General features: G+C 39.1%; 1 protein-coding gene across 9 annotated transcripts in view; it reads right to left on the bottom strand.

Annotated features, from left to right (window-relative positions):
* TFDP2 (transcription factor Dp-2) overlaps positions 1-23,124 on the bottom strand; it is a 168,665-nt gene that overhangs the window by 49,529 nt on the left and 96,012 nt on the right. For 5 of the 9 annotated variants that reach the window (XM_029213886.1, XM_029213887.1, XM_029213890.1 and 2 more), the window contains 2 exons: positions 6,223-6,326; positions 968-1,089 (listed from right to left, as the gene is read on the bottom strand). In XM_029213886.1, coding sequence (XP_029069719.1) covers positions 968-1,089; positions 6,223-6,326 — 226 coding nt within the window. Of the gene's footprint in view, positions 1-967; positions 1,090-6,222; positions 6,327-14,006; positions 14,143-23,124 lie in introns of those variants that run through there. The other 4 variants (XM_029213888.1, XM_029213891.1, XM_029213885.1 and 1 more) reach the window with 3 other exon arrangements.

The following is a 23,124-nucleotide window of genomic DNA, read 5'->3' as shown; positions in this document are numbered from 1 at the left end:
CCAGGATTGTTATTTCGTTCATTTCCTTAATATCCTTGAAGCAAGGAGATTCTTACTCAACCAAGATTTACTGTCTGTTTGCTAGAACTCACAATTGTAAGTCAATGATAGAACCACCAGTGTGGCCTGCCACCTTGGAAATAACTTCTAAAGTGACAAACTAAAACTGAATCATTTATTTTACTACTTCTTTTCTTTTATGGAAGGATGAGATGCTAAAATGATAAGGAGTGGAGAAAGGTTGAATGAAGGTATTTTACAGGTAAAGAAACATAGAGATTTGACACTAAAAGTGGCAAATGAGTAACAAAGAAGGGATACTGATTTAATTGCCCAGTGTTTAAAGGAACGAAGATAAAACTCAATGAAAGTTTTAATATATTTGGGCTCTTTTTCCTAGTTCCTTTTCTGGTTTTAAAGGAAATAAACATGCTGGTTTTAAGGGGAAATTCTGAGTACACACACACATATATATAAAACTCCTTTCTAATGTTTGTTAAAACAATATAAAATGCAGTTTTTACATCTCCAAAGTGGCTAAATGTCACAATCATAAAAAGTAGTCTTCTTTCAGAGTTGAAGAAAGAAGATTCAGTTACAAGTTATTGTTCTATTTTTCTGTTTAATAATGGTTGCTCCAGGGATTTCCCTGGTGGTCCAGTGGTTAGGTCTCCACGCTTCCACTGCAGGGGGCACAGGTTCAATCCCTGGTTGGGGAAGTAAGATCCTGCATGCTGTGGTGGTGCAGCCTAATTAATTAATTAAAATAAAATTTTAAAAAATGGTTGCTCCAGAGCTGATTTATATCTAGGATATAAAGTGAAATAAAATAGGTGATTTAAAAGGAAACATATGAGTTTTTAAGAACATAAAACAAGAACAGAAGACAAGACAGTGAGAAAAAAAGATCAGAACTTAAAAAAAAAAAAAGGTTTTTAAGAATGGTAATTTGCAGTACCACTCTTACCCAGGGACCCAGCCAGTAGCTTCTGCTATGTGTGTCTGAGTAACCATTGCTGGTGCAGGGGTATATGGACTCCCAATCAGAACACTTCCTGAACTGGTTAGTCTCTGTGGTGTACTTATAATCTGTAAAGTCAGGACAAAGAAAAAAATATTCTTAGTTATTAAGGAAAACCTACAGGCAGAAAATAATGCTGAATGCTAACCTATACACAAGGAGTAAACCTTACTGTCTAAAATGTACTTAATATCAATCATCTAAATATAAGCAATACCTCTGATACATTTATATTCTAAGATCTTAAAGCACAAGTATCCTGAATACTGATATGAAGTCACAATGTAGATTTCAGCAAGTGAACAGCAATTGGGAGGGATTAAGTTGGCAACTGACAACATTTTAAAAATCAGAAAAATGAAAAGCTTTCTTTGAAATTATGGAACCTAATTTCAGTTGAACTCTATTTACTAGAACTGGGGTAACAGCAAATTAATTCTTCACAGTCCAAAACATACACAAAGACATAATACAATTTGGATTCTTATACAACTTTACCTGTTTTTTTTCAAGAGCATTTCCTCATGTCATTAAATATTCTTCAAAGACATTTTAAAGACCATAAAACACTCTGTCATGTGGATTAATTATCTATTATTAGATTTTTATGAATATTCAAATATTAAATATTATAAATAATGCTGTGATAAACATTTCTATAAAATGATATTGGCTTTAATTTCTATTTCCTACGGATGGACTCCAGAAAGGGAATTAATGGAACTAAGGATATGGACTTTTTTTTAAAAATTTATTTATTTTGGGGACTTCCCTGGTGGCGCAGTGGTTAAGAATCTGCCTGCCAATGCAGGGGACATGGGTTCGAGCCCTAGTCCGGGAAGATCCCACATGCCGCGGAGCAACTAAGCCCGTGTGCCACAGCTGCTGAGCCTGCGCTCTAGAGCCCGTGCTCCACAAGAGAAGCCATGGCAATGAGAAGCACGCACACTGCAACGAAGAGTAGCCCCAGCTCACCGCAACTAGAGAAAGCCCGTGTGTAGCAATGAAGACCCAACACAACCAAAAATAAATATTTATTTTATTGTTTTTATATATTTTTTTGTTTTCTATTTTATTGATTTTCACTTTTTATTATTTGTTTATTTGGGGTTTAATTTGCTCTTTTTTAAAAAATTAATTTATTTTTGGCTGCGTTGGGTCTTCATTGCTGCGCACAGGCTTTCTCTAGTCGCAGTGAGCGGGGGCTACTCTTCCTTGCTGTGCACAGGCTTCTCTTGTTGTGGAGCACGGGCTCTAGGCACACGGGCTTCAGTAGTTGTGGTGCGCGGGCTCTGGAGCGCAGGCTCAGTAGTTGTGGTGCATGGGCTTAGCTGCTCCATGGCATGTGGGATCGTCCCGGATCAGGGATCGAACCTGTGTCCCCTGCATTGGCAGGCAGATTCTTGACCACTGCACCACCAGGGAAGTCCAAAGATGTGGACTTGTAAAAAACGTTTCTTGATCTGTGTTGCCAAATTGCTTTCCAGGTCTTATAGTTTTCATTGGTGAAAATAATTTGGTACCCTAGTAATACCTTTAAGTATTTTCATAAATAAATAAGTAAATAAATAAATAAATAGAATAAAGGCATGCTCCAGGGAATGGGGGTATTAATGGGGCTAGGGAGATGTTACTACATACAAATGCTTAGGAAATGCTTTTAATATGTTAATTCTATAGTTCAAAGAAAACAAAACACAACAAATACTGACAGACGTCTGGGGAATTCTGATTCCCATAATATGCCAAGGATTATTAAAGAGGGCATTCAGAAGTCTGCCTCGTGAGAAAATATGAACACTAGACAAGGTGTTTGTACCTCCTAGCCCTGCACATATTCCACACCACCTCCTCACTTCCATTTCAATGCACGATCTTTAAAGGTAGAGAGTGTCTGCGGAGCCTACCATAGTGCTAGGGGACTCTCATAGGAAAGAATCAATAAATATTTATTGAACTGAGACAGAAGACCCAGCTTTTAAAATGATGGAAAAGAGTAGCTTCTTTGTTCATTGATATGCTAGAAAGGATTATATAAAATCCTGTAAGAAAAGGGCATAGTTCTCACCAATCACTGCACCACACACTCAGATGTTCTCTATCATGCTTACCCTGAGTGTGAGAGCTTGAGAGGGAAATTTTGAGCGTTTGATCCGTCTCTGGTCTACTCTATTCCTAGAACAGGAGTCTCCAGAAAAGCAACTTATCTAAGCATTCTGATTTACCCGTGAAACAGACTGCATTACTTGTGCAGTATTATTACTAAGGAGTTTTTTATTTATCTGCTATTAGGACCTTACAGGCTTGGTTTTACCTGATTTAAAGGGCTTTGTAGGAAAAAAAGAAGCTGAAGAAAGGAGGAAGGGAAATAGGACATAGAGAAAAGCTGGTTATCTTTATTGAGAATGACTTTGGAAATAAATTGTTATGTTCTACTCTATTTTTCTTCCTTAATGTCAGATTGTCAGCTGCTATTCTTTCCTGATCTGAGAGTGATGAGCAATACTCTGTTCCTTTCTCTTAGCACAGGGCCTGGGAAGTCCTTAACAAACATTTCATGAACGAACGAACTGGTGGGATGCTCGACTTGAACTGGAACCACAAGTTAGAAATCCTTATGAGACGCAATGCGTTCTTAAACTAGGACAGTGACAGTGACTGAGCCTTAAGAAACAAAACCAAAGGGAAGTCAACGAACACGGGAAAATTAGTTCATATAGGTGACAAGTCACATATGCTCTATAAAACTGAACCTTAATTTTGAAATCCCAAATTAAAATAGTATTCAGTTAATCTGATGAGGAAAATGAACATTTATTTTAAATTTAAGTCTTCCCCGCCTCCCCACAAAAAAACCAGACATCCTTAACTTAAATGTAATCATGAGGTTTCTTTGACAATAGATTACAGTTAGCCATAAATCAAATAGCAACTGAACCTCATTCTGAAGATTTTCTACCTTCAATCAAGGTACCTTATGTACTACTGCCATCTACAGTAAGAAAAGCCAAGAGAGCATCTATACTCTGAAAAGAAAGAATCTATATAACTATAAAGTGTTATATTAAAGGATTTCATTATTTGACAAAATTTTCATTTTCACTGTAAGAAACAAGCAATTTTTGGCCATGTTAAAATAATCATGAGATTATCTTATATAAAAAACCAGATACCTTTTTTCCTCTTTTTAAACCTTTTATTTTGTATCGGAATAAAGCTGATTAACAATGTCGTGATAGGCTCAGGTGCACAGCAAAGGGACTCAGCCATGCATATACATGTACCCATTCTCCCCCAAACTCCCCTCCCATAAAACCAGATACCTTTAAGAAAAGAGCAAGTATCCCAAAGTGAAACAGTTACTGCTAAACTAGCTTCTAGAAACACAGAAAACAACTTTTTCTTGAGGCCTTTTGAAATTTCTATCTACCATGAAGATTTGGCTTCTAAAGGGACATGGAAAATTTAAAGGGCAAGTAGAGAAAGACAACTGTAAGAAGGAAACAGGTGAGGTTTCATTTAAGAATTTTCTAACAAAAAATTTTTTTAAATCATGGATGAGAGATTGAATGTGAGGGAACAACATTCAAAAGAGACAAGCGAGAGGAGAGAGAGCGGCTCTCGCTGCGGTTCCACGATATATTGGGAAATCAAAAAGAAAACTCTGATTCCTGCCTAGGGACTAAAAACTACAAAAAGCACCTCAGAATTCGGAAGACAAATGAAGGTCTTGGGCTGGCCTGTTTCAAAGGAGAGGCCGAAATCTCTCTGTCTGACCTTTGCTTTGCTGATTCTGAGGTTTGCAGTAATTGGGTACGTCCTATACAGGACTATTTATCACTGTCAGAACTGAAGTGTGTAAAGGCTTACATGTACATTAGTTTAAACTGACAATGGGAAGAACAATTATGTTTCTAAAAGAGGAATTCAAATTTGAGCCATAGCAGCATCACTGAAATACCAAGAGGAAACAGTCTTTCAAAATAGAAGAGTACTGTAAGAGTCGAAGTCAAGAAAGTTCACATCTGTTTGTTTAATTTTGATGTTTATATAAATCACATGTCAAAACACCAACGTTCAAGTCAGGTGTATAATCTCATTTGCACCTCCTGTAGTGGCTGGGGAGGGGCAAATGCTTAGCAAACGTTTGAAAATATACCCTGAACTACCTTGAAACGCAGATATTCACCTGAGCTTAAGTTTCTAAGAGGCTTGGAGCTAGATTACATTCTTCTCATAGTTACAGCATTGTGCAACATCTTTAGCTCGGATTCTGCAGGATGATTAACAGTCCTCAAGGGATCAAGAAAAACGTTGTGTCTAGAATGGCTTAAGATCTCAAAGACTTTCTGAAGCCATTCAGAATGTTAAAAGAGACTTTTGTCTAAATAATTGTGCATTTAACAGAGTCCACAGTACCGTACATTACAAACAAAATTTATGCTTATTGCTTTATAGATAAGAAGATGTAAACACTGACAATGAAGAGTTACTGTTCAAATGTTTACATACTTTTGCTAATGGTGGGTGAGGCCATTTAAATTAGGTGTAGTTTTTAGATTAGCTGCATGCGACTCTGTTTATAAATAAGGCTTTCTTAAAAGTGCTATATACTTTAAGCTCTAGCATAATTAATGGAATACCTTCAGAGAAACAGTTAAATACTTTCCATTTTAATTCATTATTTCTACTGCTAAAGATCAAAATGAACTGGTGAGTTGTTTCTTCCTAAATGTCCTTTCATCAAAGAGTTTCAAATTAGTAGCTCCAAATATAGATTAACTGTTGGGTCATACTCAATTTATACGATATTCAATTTATATGAGATTACACGGTTTAGTGCAGTAAAGGCTATTTTACAAGAAAAAGAAAAAGGAGAACATAAAACATAACATTTCAAATCAATTTAATCGAACAACTGAAAACAAGAGAAGCCTCACATAGGGAGCAAAAACCTTAATGTTAACACATTCAGAATCCACAGATTCAAGTACGTGAACATTGAACACTGAAGAGCGTAACGCCTCTCTTTTTCGTAAGACTAATCAGTTACATTCAGGTAAAAACAAAACTTTAAAAAATAAGTGACTGAGATAAGGAATTAACTGGAATATCTGACCAAGCGTCTTTGGTACAACGCTCCTTTAAATAAGTCTTGCCTAAGCAGAGTTTCAAGTCCTAAGATATGATGATTTTCTTACCATTTGGGGTCCAACATTCACATTTATTGGTCCTAAGGTTTTTGGTAAAATCTTTGTTGGTGAGTTGGTGCTGGAAACTGGAAATGCAACAAATGAAACGTTACCTGAAATTATATCAAAACACTCGGTTAATGTTCTGCAATATCAAGGCCACCTTCTACCTATCTATGCATCCATGGTCCTAACCAGCTGTGCTGAAGTAATTTATAATTATCTTAATAAGGAAGTTAAGACCAAAGAGGCGTACTGAAAAGCCAACCAACTATCGCTTTGTTGTAGTGAGGACAATTAATTCTGCAGAACAGCACAACTGTAAAATAAATAGTTCAGTCTGACTGACAACTACCGGACATTGGTTTTTTAGAGGAAAAGTTGGCTTTTTAGAGGAAAGTTGGTTTATCTGACAACTACTGGACATTACGTTGGTTTTTTAGAGGAAAAAACATTTTGAGAGTTCATAATGCACATCATAGTTTATATCAGAGTTGAGAATTCCAGTTAGATCTTTATTAGAAATCACAGAACAAAAATAAATGCATGAAGTATAACATGAAATAAAATAAGTATCTGTTAGAATTTCTTTACAGTATAACGTTTTATACTAAAAGCTAACATGTTTTCAAAATGTTGAGTTGGCAGTGTTCTGAGATTTTATCACAGTGGAGAAATAAATGATGCCACCTAGTTTCTGATGGTGGAAGCTATGAGATCTGTATAGTGTTTTCAAGTGATTTCAACAATTTAAATTTCAAATTAAGGTAGCAAAATGCCTTCCCCCCAAATGAAAAGCCAACCAATAATTTTCTGAACTACCATGTCAACTACTTAAGTTCTCTGGACAAACTTCAGTTTACCAATGTTCCTCTTAGAAGATAAGAGTGTAATCCAATATAACAAAGGAGATCACACAGGAAGTGCGTGAAAGAGGGTCAATATTGAAACTCTGGGGAAAAAACAACATTTAAGAGCAGGACCAGAAATGCACCTCCTTCTCACTCTCCCTTCCCCTTCCTGAGCTCCCCCAAAGCTTGCCCAACTCCTGAATGCCCTTCTCTTGTCTCCTCTCAGTAGGCCTCCTGCAGTAAGGAGCTCAGGCCACCAGGCTCTTCTTCCTCAACCTGGGAACTTACCGGCACCCTCACATATTTTTATTTCTCTCTGAGTGGAAGATTCTCATATAAATTACTTCTTTCATGTCTGCTCTGCACTTCCTGTCTTCTCAGGGAACTCACGCATCAATTATTTACTCTGTCTTCTGAGTTTTCAACTATACCACGGGTTCCTTCCCTCAGCTTCTCTCTCTGCCCATCTGCCTTGTATTATTTCCCCTCAAATTCTACATTTCAAAATCAAATTCTTTATCTTTCTCATGCCCACTCAGCAAGGCCCAGTACTCAAATCTGCTTCTCCTTCTTGGTATAGATCATCATGCACCCAGTGACCCGAACCAGAAACCATCAACCCCTCCTTATTCAACCAACTACCACATCCTACTTGTTACCTTCTTACCCTGGTTCCTTTATATTGCCGGTGCTTGTTTAATTTGGAACTTTATCAAATCTGGTTTGAAAACAGTTACTCTCTAATCCAGAGGTTCACAACCCTGGCTGTGCAATGGAATTATCTAGGAAGCCATAAAAAATGCCAGTGCCTGGGTCTTACCCCCAGAGCTTCTGATATAATTGAACTGGAGTCAACCTGGGCACCAGACTGTTAAAGTTCTCCAGATAGTTCCAAGGTGCAGCCAGTGCTGAGTCCCACTTCCCCGACTGGGTATCCTACCTCAAACAGCTTTCCTACCCCTCTGCACATCTGTGACAAACCAGTCTTTCCACGGATGAAACTGTGCTGGACACTCCCCTATTTAAGGCCTTCAGAGATTCCACGACACTTCCTAAATGCCTCTCAGACTCCTCACATGACACACAAGCTCCCATTTGGAGATCTCACCCCACCTCCCTTCCCAGTTTCATCTTCAGCTACTCTGTCCACATGCACCCTAGGCTCCCATCAGATTAAATACTTTGCAGTTCCAGGAAGGCCCCAGATCAACCACTCCAGCTTTGATGCACACTCTTCCTTCTGCTGGGAAGTCTCTCTCTACTGGGACAAGGCCTACCTTCCAGCACTTCAAAATGGTACTCCTTACCATCTTCTGAGAAATCACCATGCTCCAGGGTCTGCTCTAGAGGCTTCCCATATAGACATCGTCTCATTAATGCTCAGGAGAACTGTGAGACATAGATTACCGATGACTCCATTTTACACATGAAATTAACACGGAGTGAGGTTAAACAGTCTGTACAAGGTCCCACAGGCAGTAAAGGGCCATAGCTCCACCTCCGAAGCTTCTGCTCTCTGTGTCACCTCCCCCTTATTAGGCGTCTCCAGCCTCTAGGGTCTAGGTCTTGGATGCCCTTCTTCTGGCTTTTCATAAAACCTATTATTATTTACTTGTAATTCTACTATAAGTAGGCTATGTTGTCAGCTTTGTATCCTAGCACCTGGTTTAGTCCCTGGCCCCAAAGAGGTACAGGAAACAATAAAAACTGTTCGATTTGCACAGATTGGAGCTATTACCTTTCCTAATCTGGATGCCATGCTTCCTGTAATGTAGCCTAAATTGTATCTTTTGTTACTTTTTAACAGGTGAAATAAATTGAAACACCAGGTCCTTTGTTTATTGTTTTTAAACATGACTGACCAACTGGTATTAGCAAATAGTTTCCTTTCTCTGTAACTGTGCCACCGATCTTTTATACAACATGCCTCTACGTTATCAAACACGGTTTGATATTTATAACCCAAATACGGTTATTCACCTGTTTAAGAATTCACTTAACTGGAGAATACTAATTTATAATTCCAGAGGGAGGAACAGGTCTGTAATTGATAGACATGTGCCATAAACTCAGTCCTAGACAGGAGGGGAAACACCACCGATCCATGTGAGGAAGAACCCAGCCATGATAAAGTCTGGCTCTCAGATGGTTTTTTTTTTTTTTTTTGCGGTACGTGGGCCTCTCACTGTTGTGGCCTCTCCCGTTGCGGAGCAAAGGCTCCGGACGCGCAGGCTCAGCGGCCATGGCTCACGGGAACAGCCGCTCCGCGGCATGTGGGATCTTCCCGGACCGGGGCACGAACCCGCATCCCCTGCATCGGCAGGCAGACTCTCAACCACTGCGCCACCAGGGAAGCCCTCAGATGGTTTTTTAAAATGACCTTAAGGCTGCTGAATGTTTAAGATGAGATCATCTGTGATACACCATATTAGAAACAAAAGCCAAAAACTTACAAAAAACAGTGAAGCAAGAAACATACAAAAAAAAAAAAAAAAGATAATTAAGGTTAGGGAATAACCCTAAATTGAAACTTAACAGTAAAGACAAACTAAGAATATAAAACTTAGGTCAAAAACAGAAATAAGAGGGACTTCCCTGGGTGGAACAGGGGTTAAGAATCCGCCTGCCAATGCAGGGGACACGGGTTCGAGCCCTGGTCTGGGGAGATCCCAAATGCCGCAGAGTGACTGAGTCCGTGTGCCACAGCTACTAAGCCTGCACTCTAGAGGCCACTCTTCACAAGAGAAGCCACCGCAATGAGAAGCCCACGCACTGCAACTGAAGAGTAGCCCCTGCTCGCCACAACTAGAGAAAGCCTGCGCACAGCAACGAAGACCCAACGCAGCCATAAATCAATAAATAAATTAATTTTTTAAAAATTAAATTTAAAAAAAAGGGCTTCCCTGGTGGTGCAGTAGTTAAGAATCCGCCTGCCAATGCAGGGGACACGGGTTCGAGCCCTGGTCCAGGAAGATCCCACATGCCACAGAGCAACTCAGCCCGTGCACCACAACTACTGAAGCCTGTGTGCTCTAGAGCCCGCGTGCTGCAACTGCTGAGCACGAGTATTGCCCGTGCTCTGCAACAAGAGAAGCCACCACGATGACAAGCCTGCACACTGCAACGAAGAGTAGCCCCCACTCGCCACAACTAGAGAAAGCCTGTGTGCAGCAACGAAGACCCAACGCAACCAAAAATAAATAAATAAATAAATAAATTTAAATCTTAAAAAAAAATAGAAAAACCTCGTTAAAGCCAGATCTATCATGGCAGTTAATATCAAAGAATTTAGATGGAACTTAATAAACCTAAAAAATTGATTCTAAAGTGTTTCTGGAAGAGTAAAGACAGAGAACAGCCAAGAAAATTTTGAAAAAATGAATAATGGGGAAGAGAGGAACTGTAGCCTCGCAGATTTCAGAATTATTACATAGCTAAAGGGACTGAAATCATGTGACACTGGCTAAGATGCAGACAAAGAAATTGACAAAACAGAAGTTAAAGTCCAAAATTTACTTCATTTATACATGAAAATTTTATATATGGTAAATAGCTTTTCAAATGAATGGAGAAAGGGTAGATTACTTAAGAAATGTTGAGACAAGAAACTGTCCATTTGGATAAAAAAAATCTTAGATTTCTCATCTTTCACAAAAATAAATCCCAGAAAGACCAAATGCTTAAATATAAAAATTAAACATTCCAAGCATGTTACAGAATTCAGAAATCTTAAGTGAAAACAGACTGACAGATTTGACTACCTAAAAATAAATATTTTCTAAACAGCAAAAGACCCAATACACTTAAGATAAATCTCAGACTTGGTAAACAAATTTGCACAGGAATAGATGCTTAATTTTAAAAATAAAAAATTCACACACACAAAAAGAAACTTTTTAATGTACCAGATTGGTAAAGATTAAGAAGTCTGATAATGTCCTGAGTTGGTAAAGATGTGGCAAAATGGGTGCATTTAAAAAATATTTAGGGAATTCCCTGGTGGTCCAGTGGTTAGGACTCCCTGCTTCCACTGCAGGGGGGGCACGGGTTCGATCCCTGGTCGGGGAACTAAGATCCCGCATGCCGTGCAGTGCGGCCAAAAATTTTAAAAATAAAAACATAAAAGATAAAAAAAAAAATATTTACTTGGCACCTACTGTATGCCAAGTACTAATGCTAAGTGCTACGGATACTCAGGGCAAGTGAACTGTCCACTGCAGTCAAGGGGCTAACACTACTGGAGAGCCTTTCTGGATGGCAGTCCGACAGTGTAATTAGAGAGGAGTTTGAGGATTGTGTGTTAGAGTATAAATTTTTAAGTAAGGGCTTTATAAGCAATTATACACATTTTAAAGGCTCTTTCTACCTCAACAAATAATCTTTCAACTGCCCTCCGCGGCCTAAGTGGCAAGGTGATCCCTGGCCTCTGCAACAACGTCTCAGTTAATAACGGGTACACCCTCTGGCCCGCAGTTCCTCCGCGGGATGTGTATCCTAATAATCTAAGCAGCTGAGAACAGTTACACATGTCCTGGGATTGCAGCACTGTGGATAAAAGCAAAACCCTGGAAACAATTTAAATGTTTAAACATCTTTGGTACATGCATATGATGGGATATTATAAAGTCCCTAAAAAAATTACAAGTATGTATTGCCATGGAAGAATGTTCCCATTATAAGAGAGGATGATTAAATGGTATGATTCCATTTACCTTAAAAACTACATATACACATAAGTTTACATACGCATAAAGAGTCTGGTAAGATAACAATAATAGAGGTTAGCTCTGGGTGAGTAGTATGGAGAAGTGTTTTACTTTGTTTTATACTTTATTACTAATAAAGTTTTATGAACATGCATGCACCTGTTTTATAACGGGAAAAGCTATTGCCATTCTGAAGGAAAAAAAAGACAGTGACAGAGAATCAGCCACAGCTGCTGAAACAAGGTGAAGATCTATAAATGAAGTATCTGTGTTTTAGAATTAGCAAAAATGAAATCTGTTTTAGAAGCAGTTAAAGGGGCTCTGCTGGGATTTCAGTAATTGTAATATCCAGAAATAATAGCCACATATTTAGACACAGTTTGCTTTCATCGAATCAACTAGGTTCAGCAGCAGAAATATAATTTTTTTGGACTCAAAAGGACATTTAAATAGGTTACAAACGTCCAGTCTCCTGAAATTTCAGCCACATTAGGAGTAAACCAAACCAAGTCTAAACAATTTTTCTTAAGTACCTGGCCTTAATTCATAGCTCCGTGGCAACAGGGTCCTGACACTGTCCAAAAGCCAATGCCTGACACTTGATATATTTATTAAAAACAAAACTTTAAAGACCTGCCTGGATTTTGGTGCTGGCAGCTCCCTGAATTAACTAAAATGAGATCGATCACCTAGGAAAGGGGCTAAGAAAAGCTAACACTTACGCCAAACCCTGCACAGGCACAAAATTTCGGCTCAAATTTTATTTCGATCTCTTGAGTAACTGGAATCCTTCTGTTTTGCATTAGAATTGTCCAGACACCAAAGATTTCTTTCACTCATAACCCTTTGGGGGGTTCCAGTTATAGTTAATCACCTTCAATATGTCCAATTAAAATGAAAAATTCAGTCAAATAATTGTGGTTTGTCTACATGAAGCCAACATAAATTATTTTTCACAGTACTAACCTGCTGGGGGAAAGATTATTTTTGGCCTGAATAAGCTTTGGGGAAGATCTTCACCCAAGCCTATATCACATTCTCCCAGAAGAACCTAATTAGTAACATTATAGGAAAGAATATGCTTATTTTATGGGTTTCTAAATACCTCAAATCAGAAGTAGTGTATATCCCATATATACAGGGTCCAAACTTCACAGGACAAGGTAAACTTACAGCCCTAAATATAAGTTTAAAAATGACCTACATTGGGCTTCCCTGGTGGTGCAGTGGTTAGGAATCCGCCTGCCAATGCAGGGGACACGGGTTCAAGCCCTGGTCTGGGAAGGTCCCACATGCCGCAGAGCAACTAAGCCTGTGCGCCACAACTACTGAGCCTGCGCTCTAGAGCCCGCGAGCCACAACTACTGAGCCCGTGTGCCGCAACTACTGAGCCCGCGTGCCACAACTACTGAGGCCCACGTGCCTAGAGCCTGTGCTGCACGGCAGGAGAAGCCACTGCATTAAGAAGCCTGCGCACCACAACAAAGAGTGGCCCCCACTCACTGCAACTAGAGAAAGCCTGCGCACAGCAACGAAGACCCAACGCAGCCAAAAATAAATAAATAAATTTATTTGAAAAAAAAAATGACCTACATTGTGGTGGTGTATGTATGTATTTGTCAAACTCGGAGAACTCTAGGCTAAAAAGGGTTAATTCTACCATATACATGTAAAATATACCTTAATTTAAAAAATCGGAAAAAGTAACCTAGGCAATTTCATTATTTATTAGTAAGAAGCTAATTACAGGTTGTACAATCCTCTTGCTTTTCCTCTTCTGTTACCTTCTGCTATCTACTTTTAAAATTTATTTTATAAACAGGTAGTTCATGGATTTGTCTGAATTACATCCCTCCAGCTACCTTCTCTTTTGAAAACTTCCTGCATCATCACAGTCTTTCCCCTTCGGCTGGGTCATTCTTACCAGCACATAAACATGCATTTTTTTCTTTCATCTTAAAAACAAAACACAAAACAACTTTTATTAACCATACACAGCTCTCCAGCTACCAACTCTTTTCTGTTGCGCTCTACAGCAAAACTCATAAAATCTGTCAACATCTGCTGTGTCCACTTCTCCACTGTTTTCTTTAACCCACTCCCATTCCCGCCCCTCAGCTTCACTGAAACAGCTCTTGCCAAGATCACCTCCACGTTGCTAAATCCAATGGTCAATTCTCAGTTTTCAACTTAACCTTAACCTACCAGCCGTATCTGATACTTTTTAAAAACACACCTTCTGGGTTTCCCTGGTGGCGCAGTCGTTGAGAGTCCGCCTGCCGATGCGAGGGACGCGGGTTCGTGCCCTGGTCCAGGAGGATCCCGCGTGCCGCGGAGCGGCTGGGCCCGTGAGCCATGGCCGCTGAGCCTGCGCGTCCGGAGCCTGTGCTCCGCAGCGGGAGAGGCCACAGCAGTGAGAGGCCCACGTACCGCAAAAAAAAACAAACAAAAAAATAAACAAAAACACACCTTCTTTTCAAACACTCTCCACTTGGCATCCAAACCTCCGTTCTCTCTTGGTTCTCCTCCAAACCCACTGGTTTCTCCTCAGTCTTGGTGGCTGGATCCTCCTCTCTAAAACCATTCGGGAGCCCCTTACATCGGTCCTCCGACTATTCTCTGTCAACTCTTCCTCACTAGGTGGTCTGACAGCTCCCACGTATATTTCTCCAGATTAAACCTCTCGCCCAAACTTCAGATTCATGTATCCAACTGTCATTTCAAATATCTCCATTTTGATGTTTAACAGGCATCTCAAACTTAACATTCTCAAAATATAATTCCTGACTGTTCCCCATCCCACCCAGAAACCTCCTTCTCCCATCTCTCTCTTCATCTCATTAAATGTCAACTCCATTCTTCAACTGTTTAGACCAAAAGAGATCACTGTTGGCCTTCTCTTATAGCCTACATACAATCCATTAATAAATCCTATTGGTCCTATCTTTAAAAATGTATCCTGAATAGAAAACAAACTAGTGGTTGCCAGTGGGGAGGAAGGAGTGGGACAATATAGGGGTGGGGGAGTGCGAGGCACAAATTATTGGGTGTAAGATAGGCTCAAGGGTGTATTGTACAACACAGGGAACATAGCTAATGTTTTGTAGTATCTGTTCATGGAAAGTAACCTTTAAAAATTGCGTATTGGGGCTTCCCTGGTGGCGCAGTGGTTGAGAAGCTGCCTGCCAATGCAGGGGACACGGGTTCGAGCCCTGATCTGGGAAGATCCCACATGCCACGGAGCAACTAGGCCCGTGAGCCACAACTACTGAGCCTGCGCATCTGGAGCTTGTGCTCCACAACAAGAGAGGCCGCGACAGTGAGAGGTCCGTGCACTGCGATGAAGAGTAGCCCCCGCTCGCCGCAACTGGAGAAAGCCATCGCACATAAACGAAGGCCCAACACAGCCAAAAATAAATAAATTAATTAATTTTTTAAAAAAAATTGTATATACTAAAAAAAAGAGGTAGATATGGCCAATGTAAAAAAAAAACAAAAACAAAAAACCAACCCCAAACAATCTATGTAGCAAGAGGTGGCTGTGTCAGAACATTGCTGGTTTACATTTATGATGGTGGTCCTTATTTTAAATTTTTACTTAGTTCTTTGCTATACGTCTGTATCCATACCCACAATAAAAATGATTTAATGTTTACAAAAAATAAAATAAAATGTTATCTGGAATATAACCACTTCTCATCCACTCCACTGCTACCACTATGATCCAAGTCACCATTTCTAGACTGAATTATTGCAATATCTTCCTGATTCATCCACCTGTCCTGCATTAGGCCCACCTCACCCCACAAAACTACTCCCAAGCCTTCCGATACAGTAGTCACTAGATCAGAGGCTATAAAGCACGACTTTAGTAGTTAGTACAACTGAGGACCTAATTTCTAAACGTATTTAATTTTAATGAATTTAAATTTAAAAATTGAAGCAGTATAAAATATTTTCCCATTAAAAACAGCATTATTGTTTTGGTAGTACTACATTTCACCTCAATTGTTGAAAATTTAACATCTAAACAGAAATGTGCTCTAAGTGTAAAACACAGATTTTCAAGGCTAAGTAATCAAAACCTAACTCTCTAAAAATTTGATTATATTGATTACATGTTCAATGATAATGTTTCTGATATTGGATTAAATAAAATCTATCATTCAAATTAATTTTACCTGTTTCTTTTTACCTTTTTAAATGTGGCTACTAGAAAATTTTAAATTATGCGACTTACATTATCCTACTGAACAGCACTGCTGTTCACAGCGGTCAGAGTGATCCTGCTTTGTGGAGTAATTCTCTTTCAGCTCTCCAGTGGGCTTTGCATCTCAGTCTGTGTGATGGTTTACAGAGCCCTGTGTCACCTGACCCCTCCTTTCTGACCTCATCAGCTGTCAAATCTCTCCCTTCAATCCACTACATTCACCCAGGCCTCTTTGCTGTTCCTCAAACCATGACAAGCAAATTTCTACCTCGTGGCCTTTGTCCTTAAAAGTTTCCTCGGCCAGTAACTTTCTTCCCGCAGATATCTACATGCCTTATTCCCCAGCTTCCTTGAAGACTGTGCTCAGCTGTCAGTGTATCAGAGATGCCTGATCACCCTACATCAGCACTTCTTCACTTACTATGACTTTCCACCAGAGTACTTATCTGTATATGATGTACTGCAAATTTATATTTACTTGCTTATAATCATATAAGCACCCACTCTCAGAATGTTAAGTTCTATAAGAACAGGGGATTCGTTATCTTATTCACTGCTGTATCTCCAGCACCTAGCACAGTGCCTGGGACATAGCATAGTTCAACAAATATTTGTTGGATGGATGAATGAATGAATGAATGCACAAATACATGAATGTCTGCATGGAAGCATGTGATACAAATTCCGGAGACAGGAGTATATACAGTTAAACTAAGTCTCCTCTCGTCCCCGACCACCACCTAACCATTCCCTTCCCTAGTGACAGCTACTGGCGCCAGTTCATATATAACCTTTCAGAAATACTCTAGGCATATACAAACATATATGCAATACATATCCTTTTCTCCTTACACATATGGTTTGCATATCAGTTTGCATGTTGCTCTTTTACCACTTAACAATACTATACCTATTTTAGATGTCTTTCCATACTACGTACATACATATGTAATTTTGCTTCAGTATTTACTTCGTTAGCTATGTAATACTTCTTTTTATGGGTCTAGCAGCTTATCTGAGTCCCTTAATAATGGAAAGCTTTTAGTGTTACAAACATGATTAACAGTAAAATCTTTTATTACTACAAATAATATTGCAATGACTACACATATGTCTTTACACACATTGGTTGTACCAACTGGCTGTACCAATTCACCCTCTGTTCAGAAATGTATGAAATGTATTCATTTCCACATATCCTTACCAACTCAGTGTGTTATCAAACTTTATTGTTGTCAATCTTTAGGCTAAAAATAGTATCTCACATTGATTTTACTTTGGTTTTATTATTATGAATAAGACTGACGTGTTTCGTTTAAAAGTCATCTAAATTTTCCTTCCTGAGAATTATGACCAACTTTCTATTGGCTGTTGATGATTTGTTTTATTGGTTGACCCTCTTTAAATATCGAAGGAATAAGAGTATTCTTTGTTATACCTGCTGAAAATATTTTTCCCAATTTGACATTTGTCTTTGACTTTTATATATGATTTTCTTTCCACATTTTAAAAGAATGCTGTCCATCTCATAGTTCTTTCCTTTTATGACTTTAGTGCCATTAAAAAGGTCTGTGAGTCTGTTTAAATATAAAAATAAAGGAGGTCGGAGTAACTGCAAAGTTTATTTATTTATCTTCTCTTCCCACCCTGGAGCTGCACGTTATACATGGGTGTGCTGTGTTTTACTCATCTTACAGGTTTGGTGTTTCCAGTTGGATATGCTGTTCTTTGAATTTAATTATCATTCGTTACATACTAAAGACTGTATTAAACATCCCCCATGTTTTCTTATAATCCTTCGATGCCTTCATTTTAAATTTTACATCCTTGACCATCTAGAATTTATTTGATGTGAGAAGCGAATGATCCAATTTATTTTTCCTAAATGGCTACTTTTAATGAGTAATCTACTCCCCCTCCCCCATGCTAACATGAAAGTCTACCTTATTGACTTTCTATTTGCTCCACTGATCTGCCTACTTATGTGACAGTATCATGTGCTTCACTTCATTCACAATTAACATTTCAAACAGAGAATAAGGAGACTCAGAAAAAGAAAAGTGTCAAGCATCTCTTTCCTTCCCACACTACCTTTTAATTATTTGTTAATAACTGTTTTAAAGGACTATCGATCAGTTTCAAATACAGTACTAATGAGGTCAAGTCCCAGGTCGGTTCTGGAATAGGCCCATTCATTTTGCAAAGAGCAAAGATTCCACAACCTTCAGACTGTATTTCTAATTTCAGCCGGCCATCTAGAAAGCAACATACGTCACTGAAGAGAGAGTAAAGTAGGGGGAACAATATGATGGCTCAGGGGATATCTATCACCTTTATTTGAAAAATAACTCAGGCCCAATAGATCAACAGCACTATCTTCATAAATGAAACACATATTAATTGCTCATAATTAATTTGAAAAGACAACATATCCAACTGGAAACAGCAAATCTGTAAGATAGTAAAACACAGCACATCCATGTATAAGGTGCATGTCAGGAATGGGAACTGAAGGTAAATAAACCTTGCAGTCACTCTGACTTCATTCGGTTTTGTTTAAATATACTCAGATTTTTTTTTTCTTTTAGTTTTCATTCTATTTATAGGTTAGCTACTATAATGTGCATTACCTATATGCACCCTATAACACTGTTATGTTCTATTTTGTTGCATCTGTACTCAATCATGTTCACCAAAGTTACCAAGATTAAATCCAAAGGCCACCATCCATTACTAAACTCTTTAACGTGGGTGACGATAATATCACTGCAAATGGTCAGGGTGAGAAATAGAAGATAAAAGTTCATAATATCTCCGAAGTATTATGGTTAAAGTGACCTCTAGAACCTCCCTCTCTGTATGTGGTTCCAAAATGGAAATCAAGTATCCTTAACGCATAGATAAAGACAGAAGATCTGAAATGCACATTCCTACATATCACAGGCATGGAAGCCAAAGCCGGGATGTTTTTGCAGCTGTCAGAGCACAGGACTTCTGTGATTTCCCCTCAGTGGACCACCTCACCAGAATCTTTCCAAAGAACCACAGAAAGGATCCTTGAAATGACCATAACAAAAAACAGTTCTACAGCCCTCAGGGTATACTCCTAATGGGTCAATAAATCTTTTACGTCAGTCTTTCCTACATACTTTCCCTAGAGGATCAAGTCTTTTCTCTTGGCTTCCATAAGCATTTTTACTTGGAGGACACCTTTTAAAACAATTAGCTAGCTCCCTCTTTCTCTGGTATCCAGAACGATAAATGCCCCGGATTCTTCAACTTGAAAGGAGAAAAACATTTCTTTTCCATCTTCCTACATGTCAGGATTTAAACAGGGCCTCTTCATTTCTTAGATGAACTCCTTAATTCAAGCTCTAGTATCTGGAATATTAGAACTGTTTTCATTTAGTTCATCAAACCTCAAAGCTAAAAGATCTTAGAAATCATTTAGTCCATTCTCACTGGGTTTCTCTTGTAGGACCCTTCCCTTTCAATACTTTGTCGATGTCCATCCCAAAACATGCATCTCATCTAGAGGATGGATCCTACTGCTTCTTCACTGGCTTCTTTATCTTTGTATAAAACATGTCCTTTTGTCCTTTTTCTATTTACCCTGCTCAGACAAGGACCCTCTTTTAATTCTTGATTTTCTCATTTCTCTTCCACCTCCTTAATTAGAATTTCCCAGTTTTGGACACTCTATCTTCTGATTAATAATTCAATGAGTTCACCATATGGCCTCAAACAACTTGGTTCTTCCACGCCTCCCCAGTAATTCTTACCAAATGTGCTTAGACATAGGATACAAAGGGGGTGAACAGAAGTGGGAGAGGGCAGTGTCCCTCTTATTCAAAATACGTTATTTCTGGGTTCCACTAAACACCTAAAGAAACCAGGTGGGAATGCATATTTTAAACACGTGCCTCAGAGGGTGATTAGGATCAAGCAGGACTGGGACAAGCTGCTGCAAGTGCCCCTTTCCTCTCTGTTCAAATTAAGGAAGTAATGGAGTCTAAGCAGACTTTCTACTACACTTACCTCTATTTTCATTTTAAAAAGAGAAGGGGCCAAGCGACCCTTATATTATTATCATCATCATCATTTTTGTCTCTTGTTCTTAAATGCTGTATCTTTTCCATGTTTAGCCTATTTTCAACCACTACTTTTAGCACCATCACCACAGCCAACACACTTGCCAGATGGCACACAGACGCTGTCCGCATGCCTAGAAAAAGAGTGTGAACAGAAAGCAGCACATTTTATCTGGTACCAAGAGCCGCTGAATGGCTAGAGGAGATCAACGCAGCTGGGCGCAGCCACCAGGGTCGGAACTGATGAGGCTTACAACACCCAAAGGCACTGAACTGGAAATCACTCTCAAGAAGAAGCCCACTACCCTCTGAGACGGTGCCCTGCCCCAGACAGTGTTAACAAATAAATCATTTTAAATTTACAGTCAAGGGAAGCTATTTTTCTAGTATTTACAAAAGGTGGCAATGACTACAGACAGATCCAGAGTTTAAAAGGTGCGTTCTGAAAATAAATTTAAAACTTTAGGACACAAATTCAAAAAGACCAAAGACCATCCATGAACCAGAATTTCAAAGGCAGTTCTTTTCCTTAGCAAATAAGAAAAGGGATCATTATATTCCATAGGTCATGCTAAGTAGCTCATTCAAAATTGCATTGTTACCAACTTCGTATTTCAATAACATGTTCCACTGAGAGCTATTACTGAAGCTACATTTAAACCATACTGTCAAGAGCAGGAAATCTTAGACACCAGTATCAACAAACGCTTTTGTACTAAAATCTTGCCCATTAAAAGATTCTGCTAGGGCTTCCCTGGTGGCGCAGTGGTTGAGAGTCCGCCTGCCGATGCAGGGGACGCGGGTTCGTGCCCCGGTCCAGGAGGATCCCACATGCCACGGAGCGGCTGGGCCCGTGAGCCATGGCCGCTGAGCCTGTGCGTCCGGAGCCTGTGCTCCGCAACGGGAGAGGCCACAACAGTGAGAGGTCCGCGTACCGCAAAAAAAAAAAAAAAAAAAAAAAGATTCTGCTAAATTTTATAAATAAGTTCTACTGGGTCTACTTGGCAAACAGTAAGTGCTCAGGTAGAAGTCTCTTCATCTTTCTGTCAGAGAAATTGCCAAGAGAGCTGCCAAACTTTGCAAGAGAGAGCCAAATGCCGAAAACAAAGCCCCCTGCTGATATCTCCAGCTTTGGAGTCAAGACCCAAAAGTTCACTTGAAAACTGGTTGCTTAAAACTTGGTAGAAAGGAAGAATGCTATTACACCATCGGTTCCTGGAGCCACTTGCAAAACAGAGTTAGCTCATAATACACTTAAGGCACAACACTCATACCTGCTCCTAAACAACGGCGTAAAAGGTTTTCTTTTCAGAAAAATGCAGGTGTCCGGCAAATCTTCCGACTTCCACACCAGAAATGAGAGATTTCTAGGTCACCGTCAATAGTTTCTAATTGCATTAAAATATGTAAGGCAGAGAGAACGTCTACATCGGTCACTCTCTGGGTATTCTGAATTGGAGAAAAATGAATAGGGAAGGCTCAGATTGCCCCAGACATCAATTTTTGCTAAAGAGTTCACATATAAGGCAGGAACCACAGGTACTTCACTCCAGAAGTCTTCTTTCAGCCAATATATTGCTCTTAAACTGAAGGGTTAACAGTCTCAATTACTTCTGCACCGTTGTTAATGATGCTGTAACGTACTGTCATGCCTACATAAATTTATGATCATAAGTGACACACTTTTTTTAATATAAATTTATTTATTTATTTTTACTTTTGGCTGCATTGGGTCTTTGTTGTGGTGCCCGGGGCTTCTCACTGCAGTGGCTTCTCTTGCTGTGGACCACGGGCTCTAGGCACGCGGGCTTCAGTAGTTGTGGCACGTGGGCTCAGTAGTTGTGGCTCACGGGCTCGAGAGCGCAGGCTCAGTAGTTGTGGCGCAGGGGCTTAGTTGCTCCGTGGCATGTGGGATCCTCCCAGACCAGGGCTCGAACCCGTGTCCCCCCTGCAGTGGCAGGCGGATTCTTAACCACCGCGCCACCGGGGAAGCCACTGACACACATTTTTGATAACTGCAATCTATGATGCTGTCAAAGTTATGTTTCACATGTGAGGTCACCAACTTTTTTTTAGGACTGTCTATTCCATCAAAACTATACATTCTTTGGTCAAAATTATAAAAGTTCTTACTCTAATCAAACCTATAACTTGGTAAATCCACTTTAAACTCCATGGAAGTTGGCTATCTTAGAAAAAAATTCAAATGCTCCATATTGCTATTCCTTAAAAAAGCAAAATGTACACAGATCGATTTTAAACTCAGTCTTAATTCAAACAATGATCTGAAAAGTTTTGAAATCTCTAAATTCTACTGTCATTATTTGAAGTAAAGAAAATCTTCAGGGAAGCCCACAGATCCTAGCTCAGAGCAAGAGACATTTTTAATAACCTCCTTGAATCTTGCTATCTTTCCCAGTCCTTTCCTTAGGCCAACTAAACATTTAGAAAATCGTTTAACATTTGCTCAATATGCAAATTTTGAACTACGGTTCAAAGAAGTTTTTGGCTATTATATGTTATTACTAACTTTACAGTGTAGGGTAGGGCAAAATTTAATAAGTGCCTAATATGTGAAAGATCTAGCGCTCAGCACTGTTTTCTAAGAGCTAACTTTAAGAAATACATAAAGTTGTAATGTATATAAACACACAGTATACAGGAGCACAGAACTTCTCTACATGTTACTTGTAAAAGGATAGATTTTTACTTTACTCATTATGAACTCCACGAATTAAAAAACTATTTTTTGACTGCTTTCATTACATGCATATCACGTCCAAGCTCTTCTTATTCTTTTCAGCAGATAAACATTCCCCTCCTTCCATTAGCTTACTTACTATCTTTTTTTTAAAGAGGGAAACTGCAACACATCATTTCAATTAAACTCAAAATATTTCTCCCACATTTCTTATTCAAAGATCTTTAGAAATAAGTCTCATGGCTTCACACTGAAGATAAAATAGTCTCTCACTAAATGCAAATGATGTTTCATACTGCAATTTCATTTTGAGCCTTAATACCTATTGTGTAGTTACAAACTTTTGCCACCT

This window comes from Monodon monoceros, unplaced genomic scaffold, assembly GCF_005190385.1.
Source record: "Monodon monoceros isolate NGI ecotype Baffin Bay Population unplaced genomic scaffold, NGI_Narwhal_1 Super_Scaffold_11, whole genome shotgun sequence".
In the NCBI taxonomy this organism is placed as follows: domain Eukaryota; kingdom Metazoa; phylum Chordata; class Mammalia; order Artiodactyla; family Monodontidae; genus Monodon; species Monodon monoceros.
Note: the sequence above shows the minus strand (reverse complement) of the source record. Positions and strands in the feature narration are given on the sequence as shown.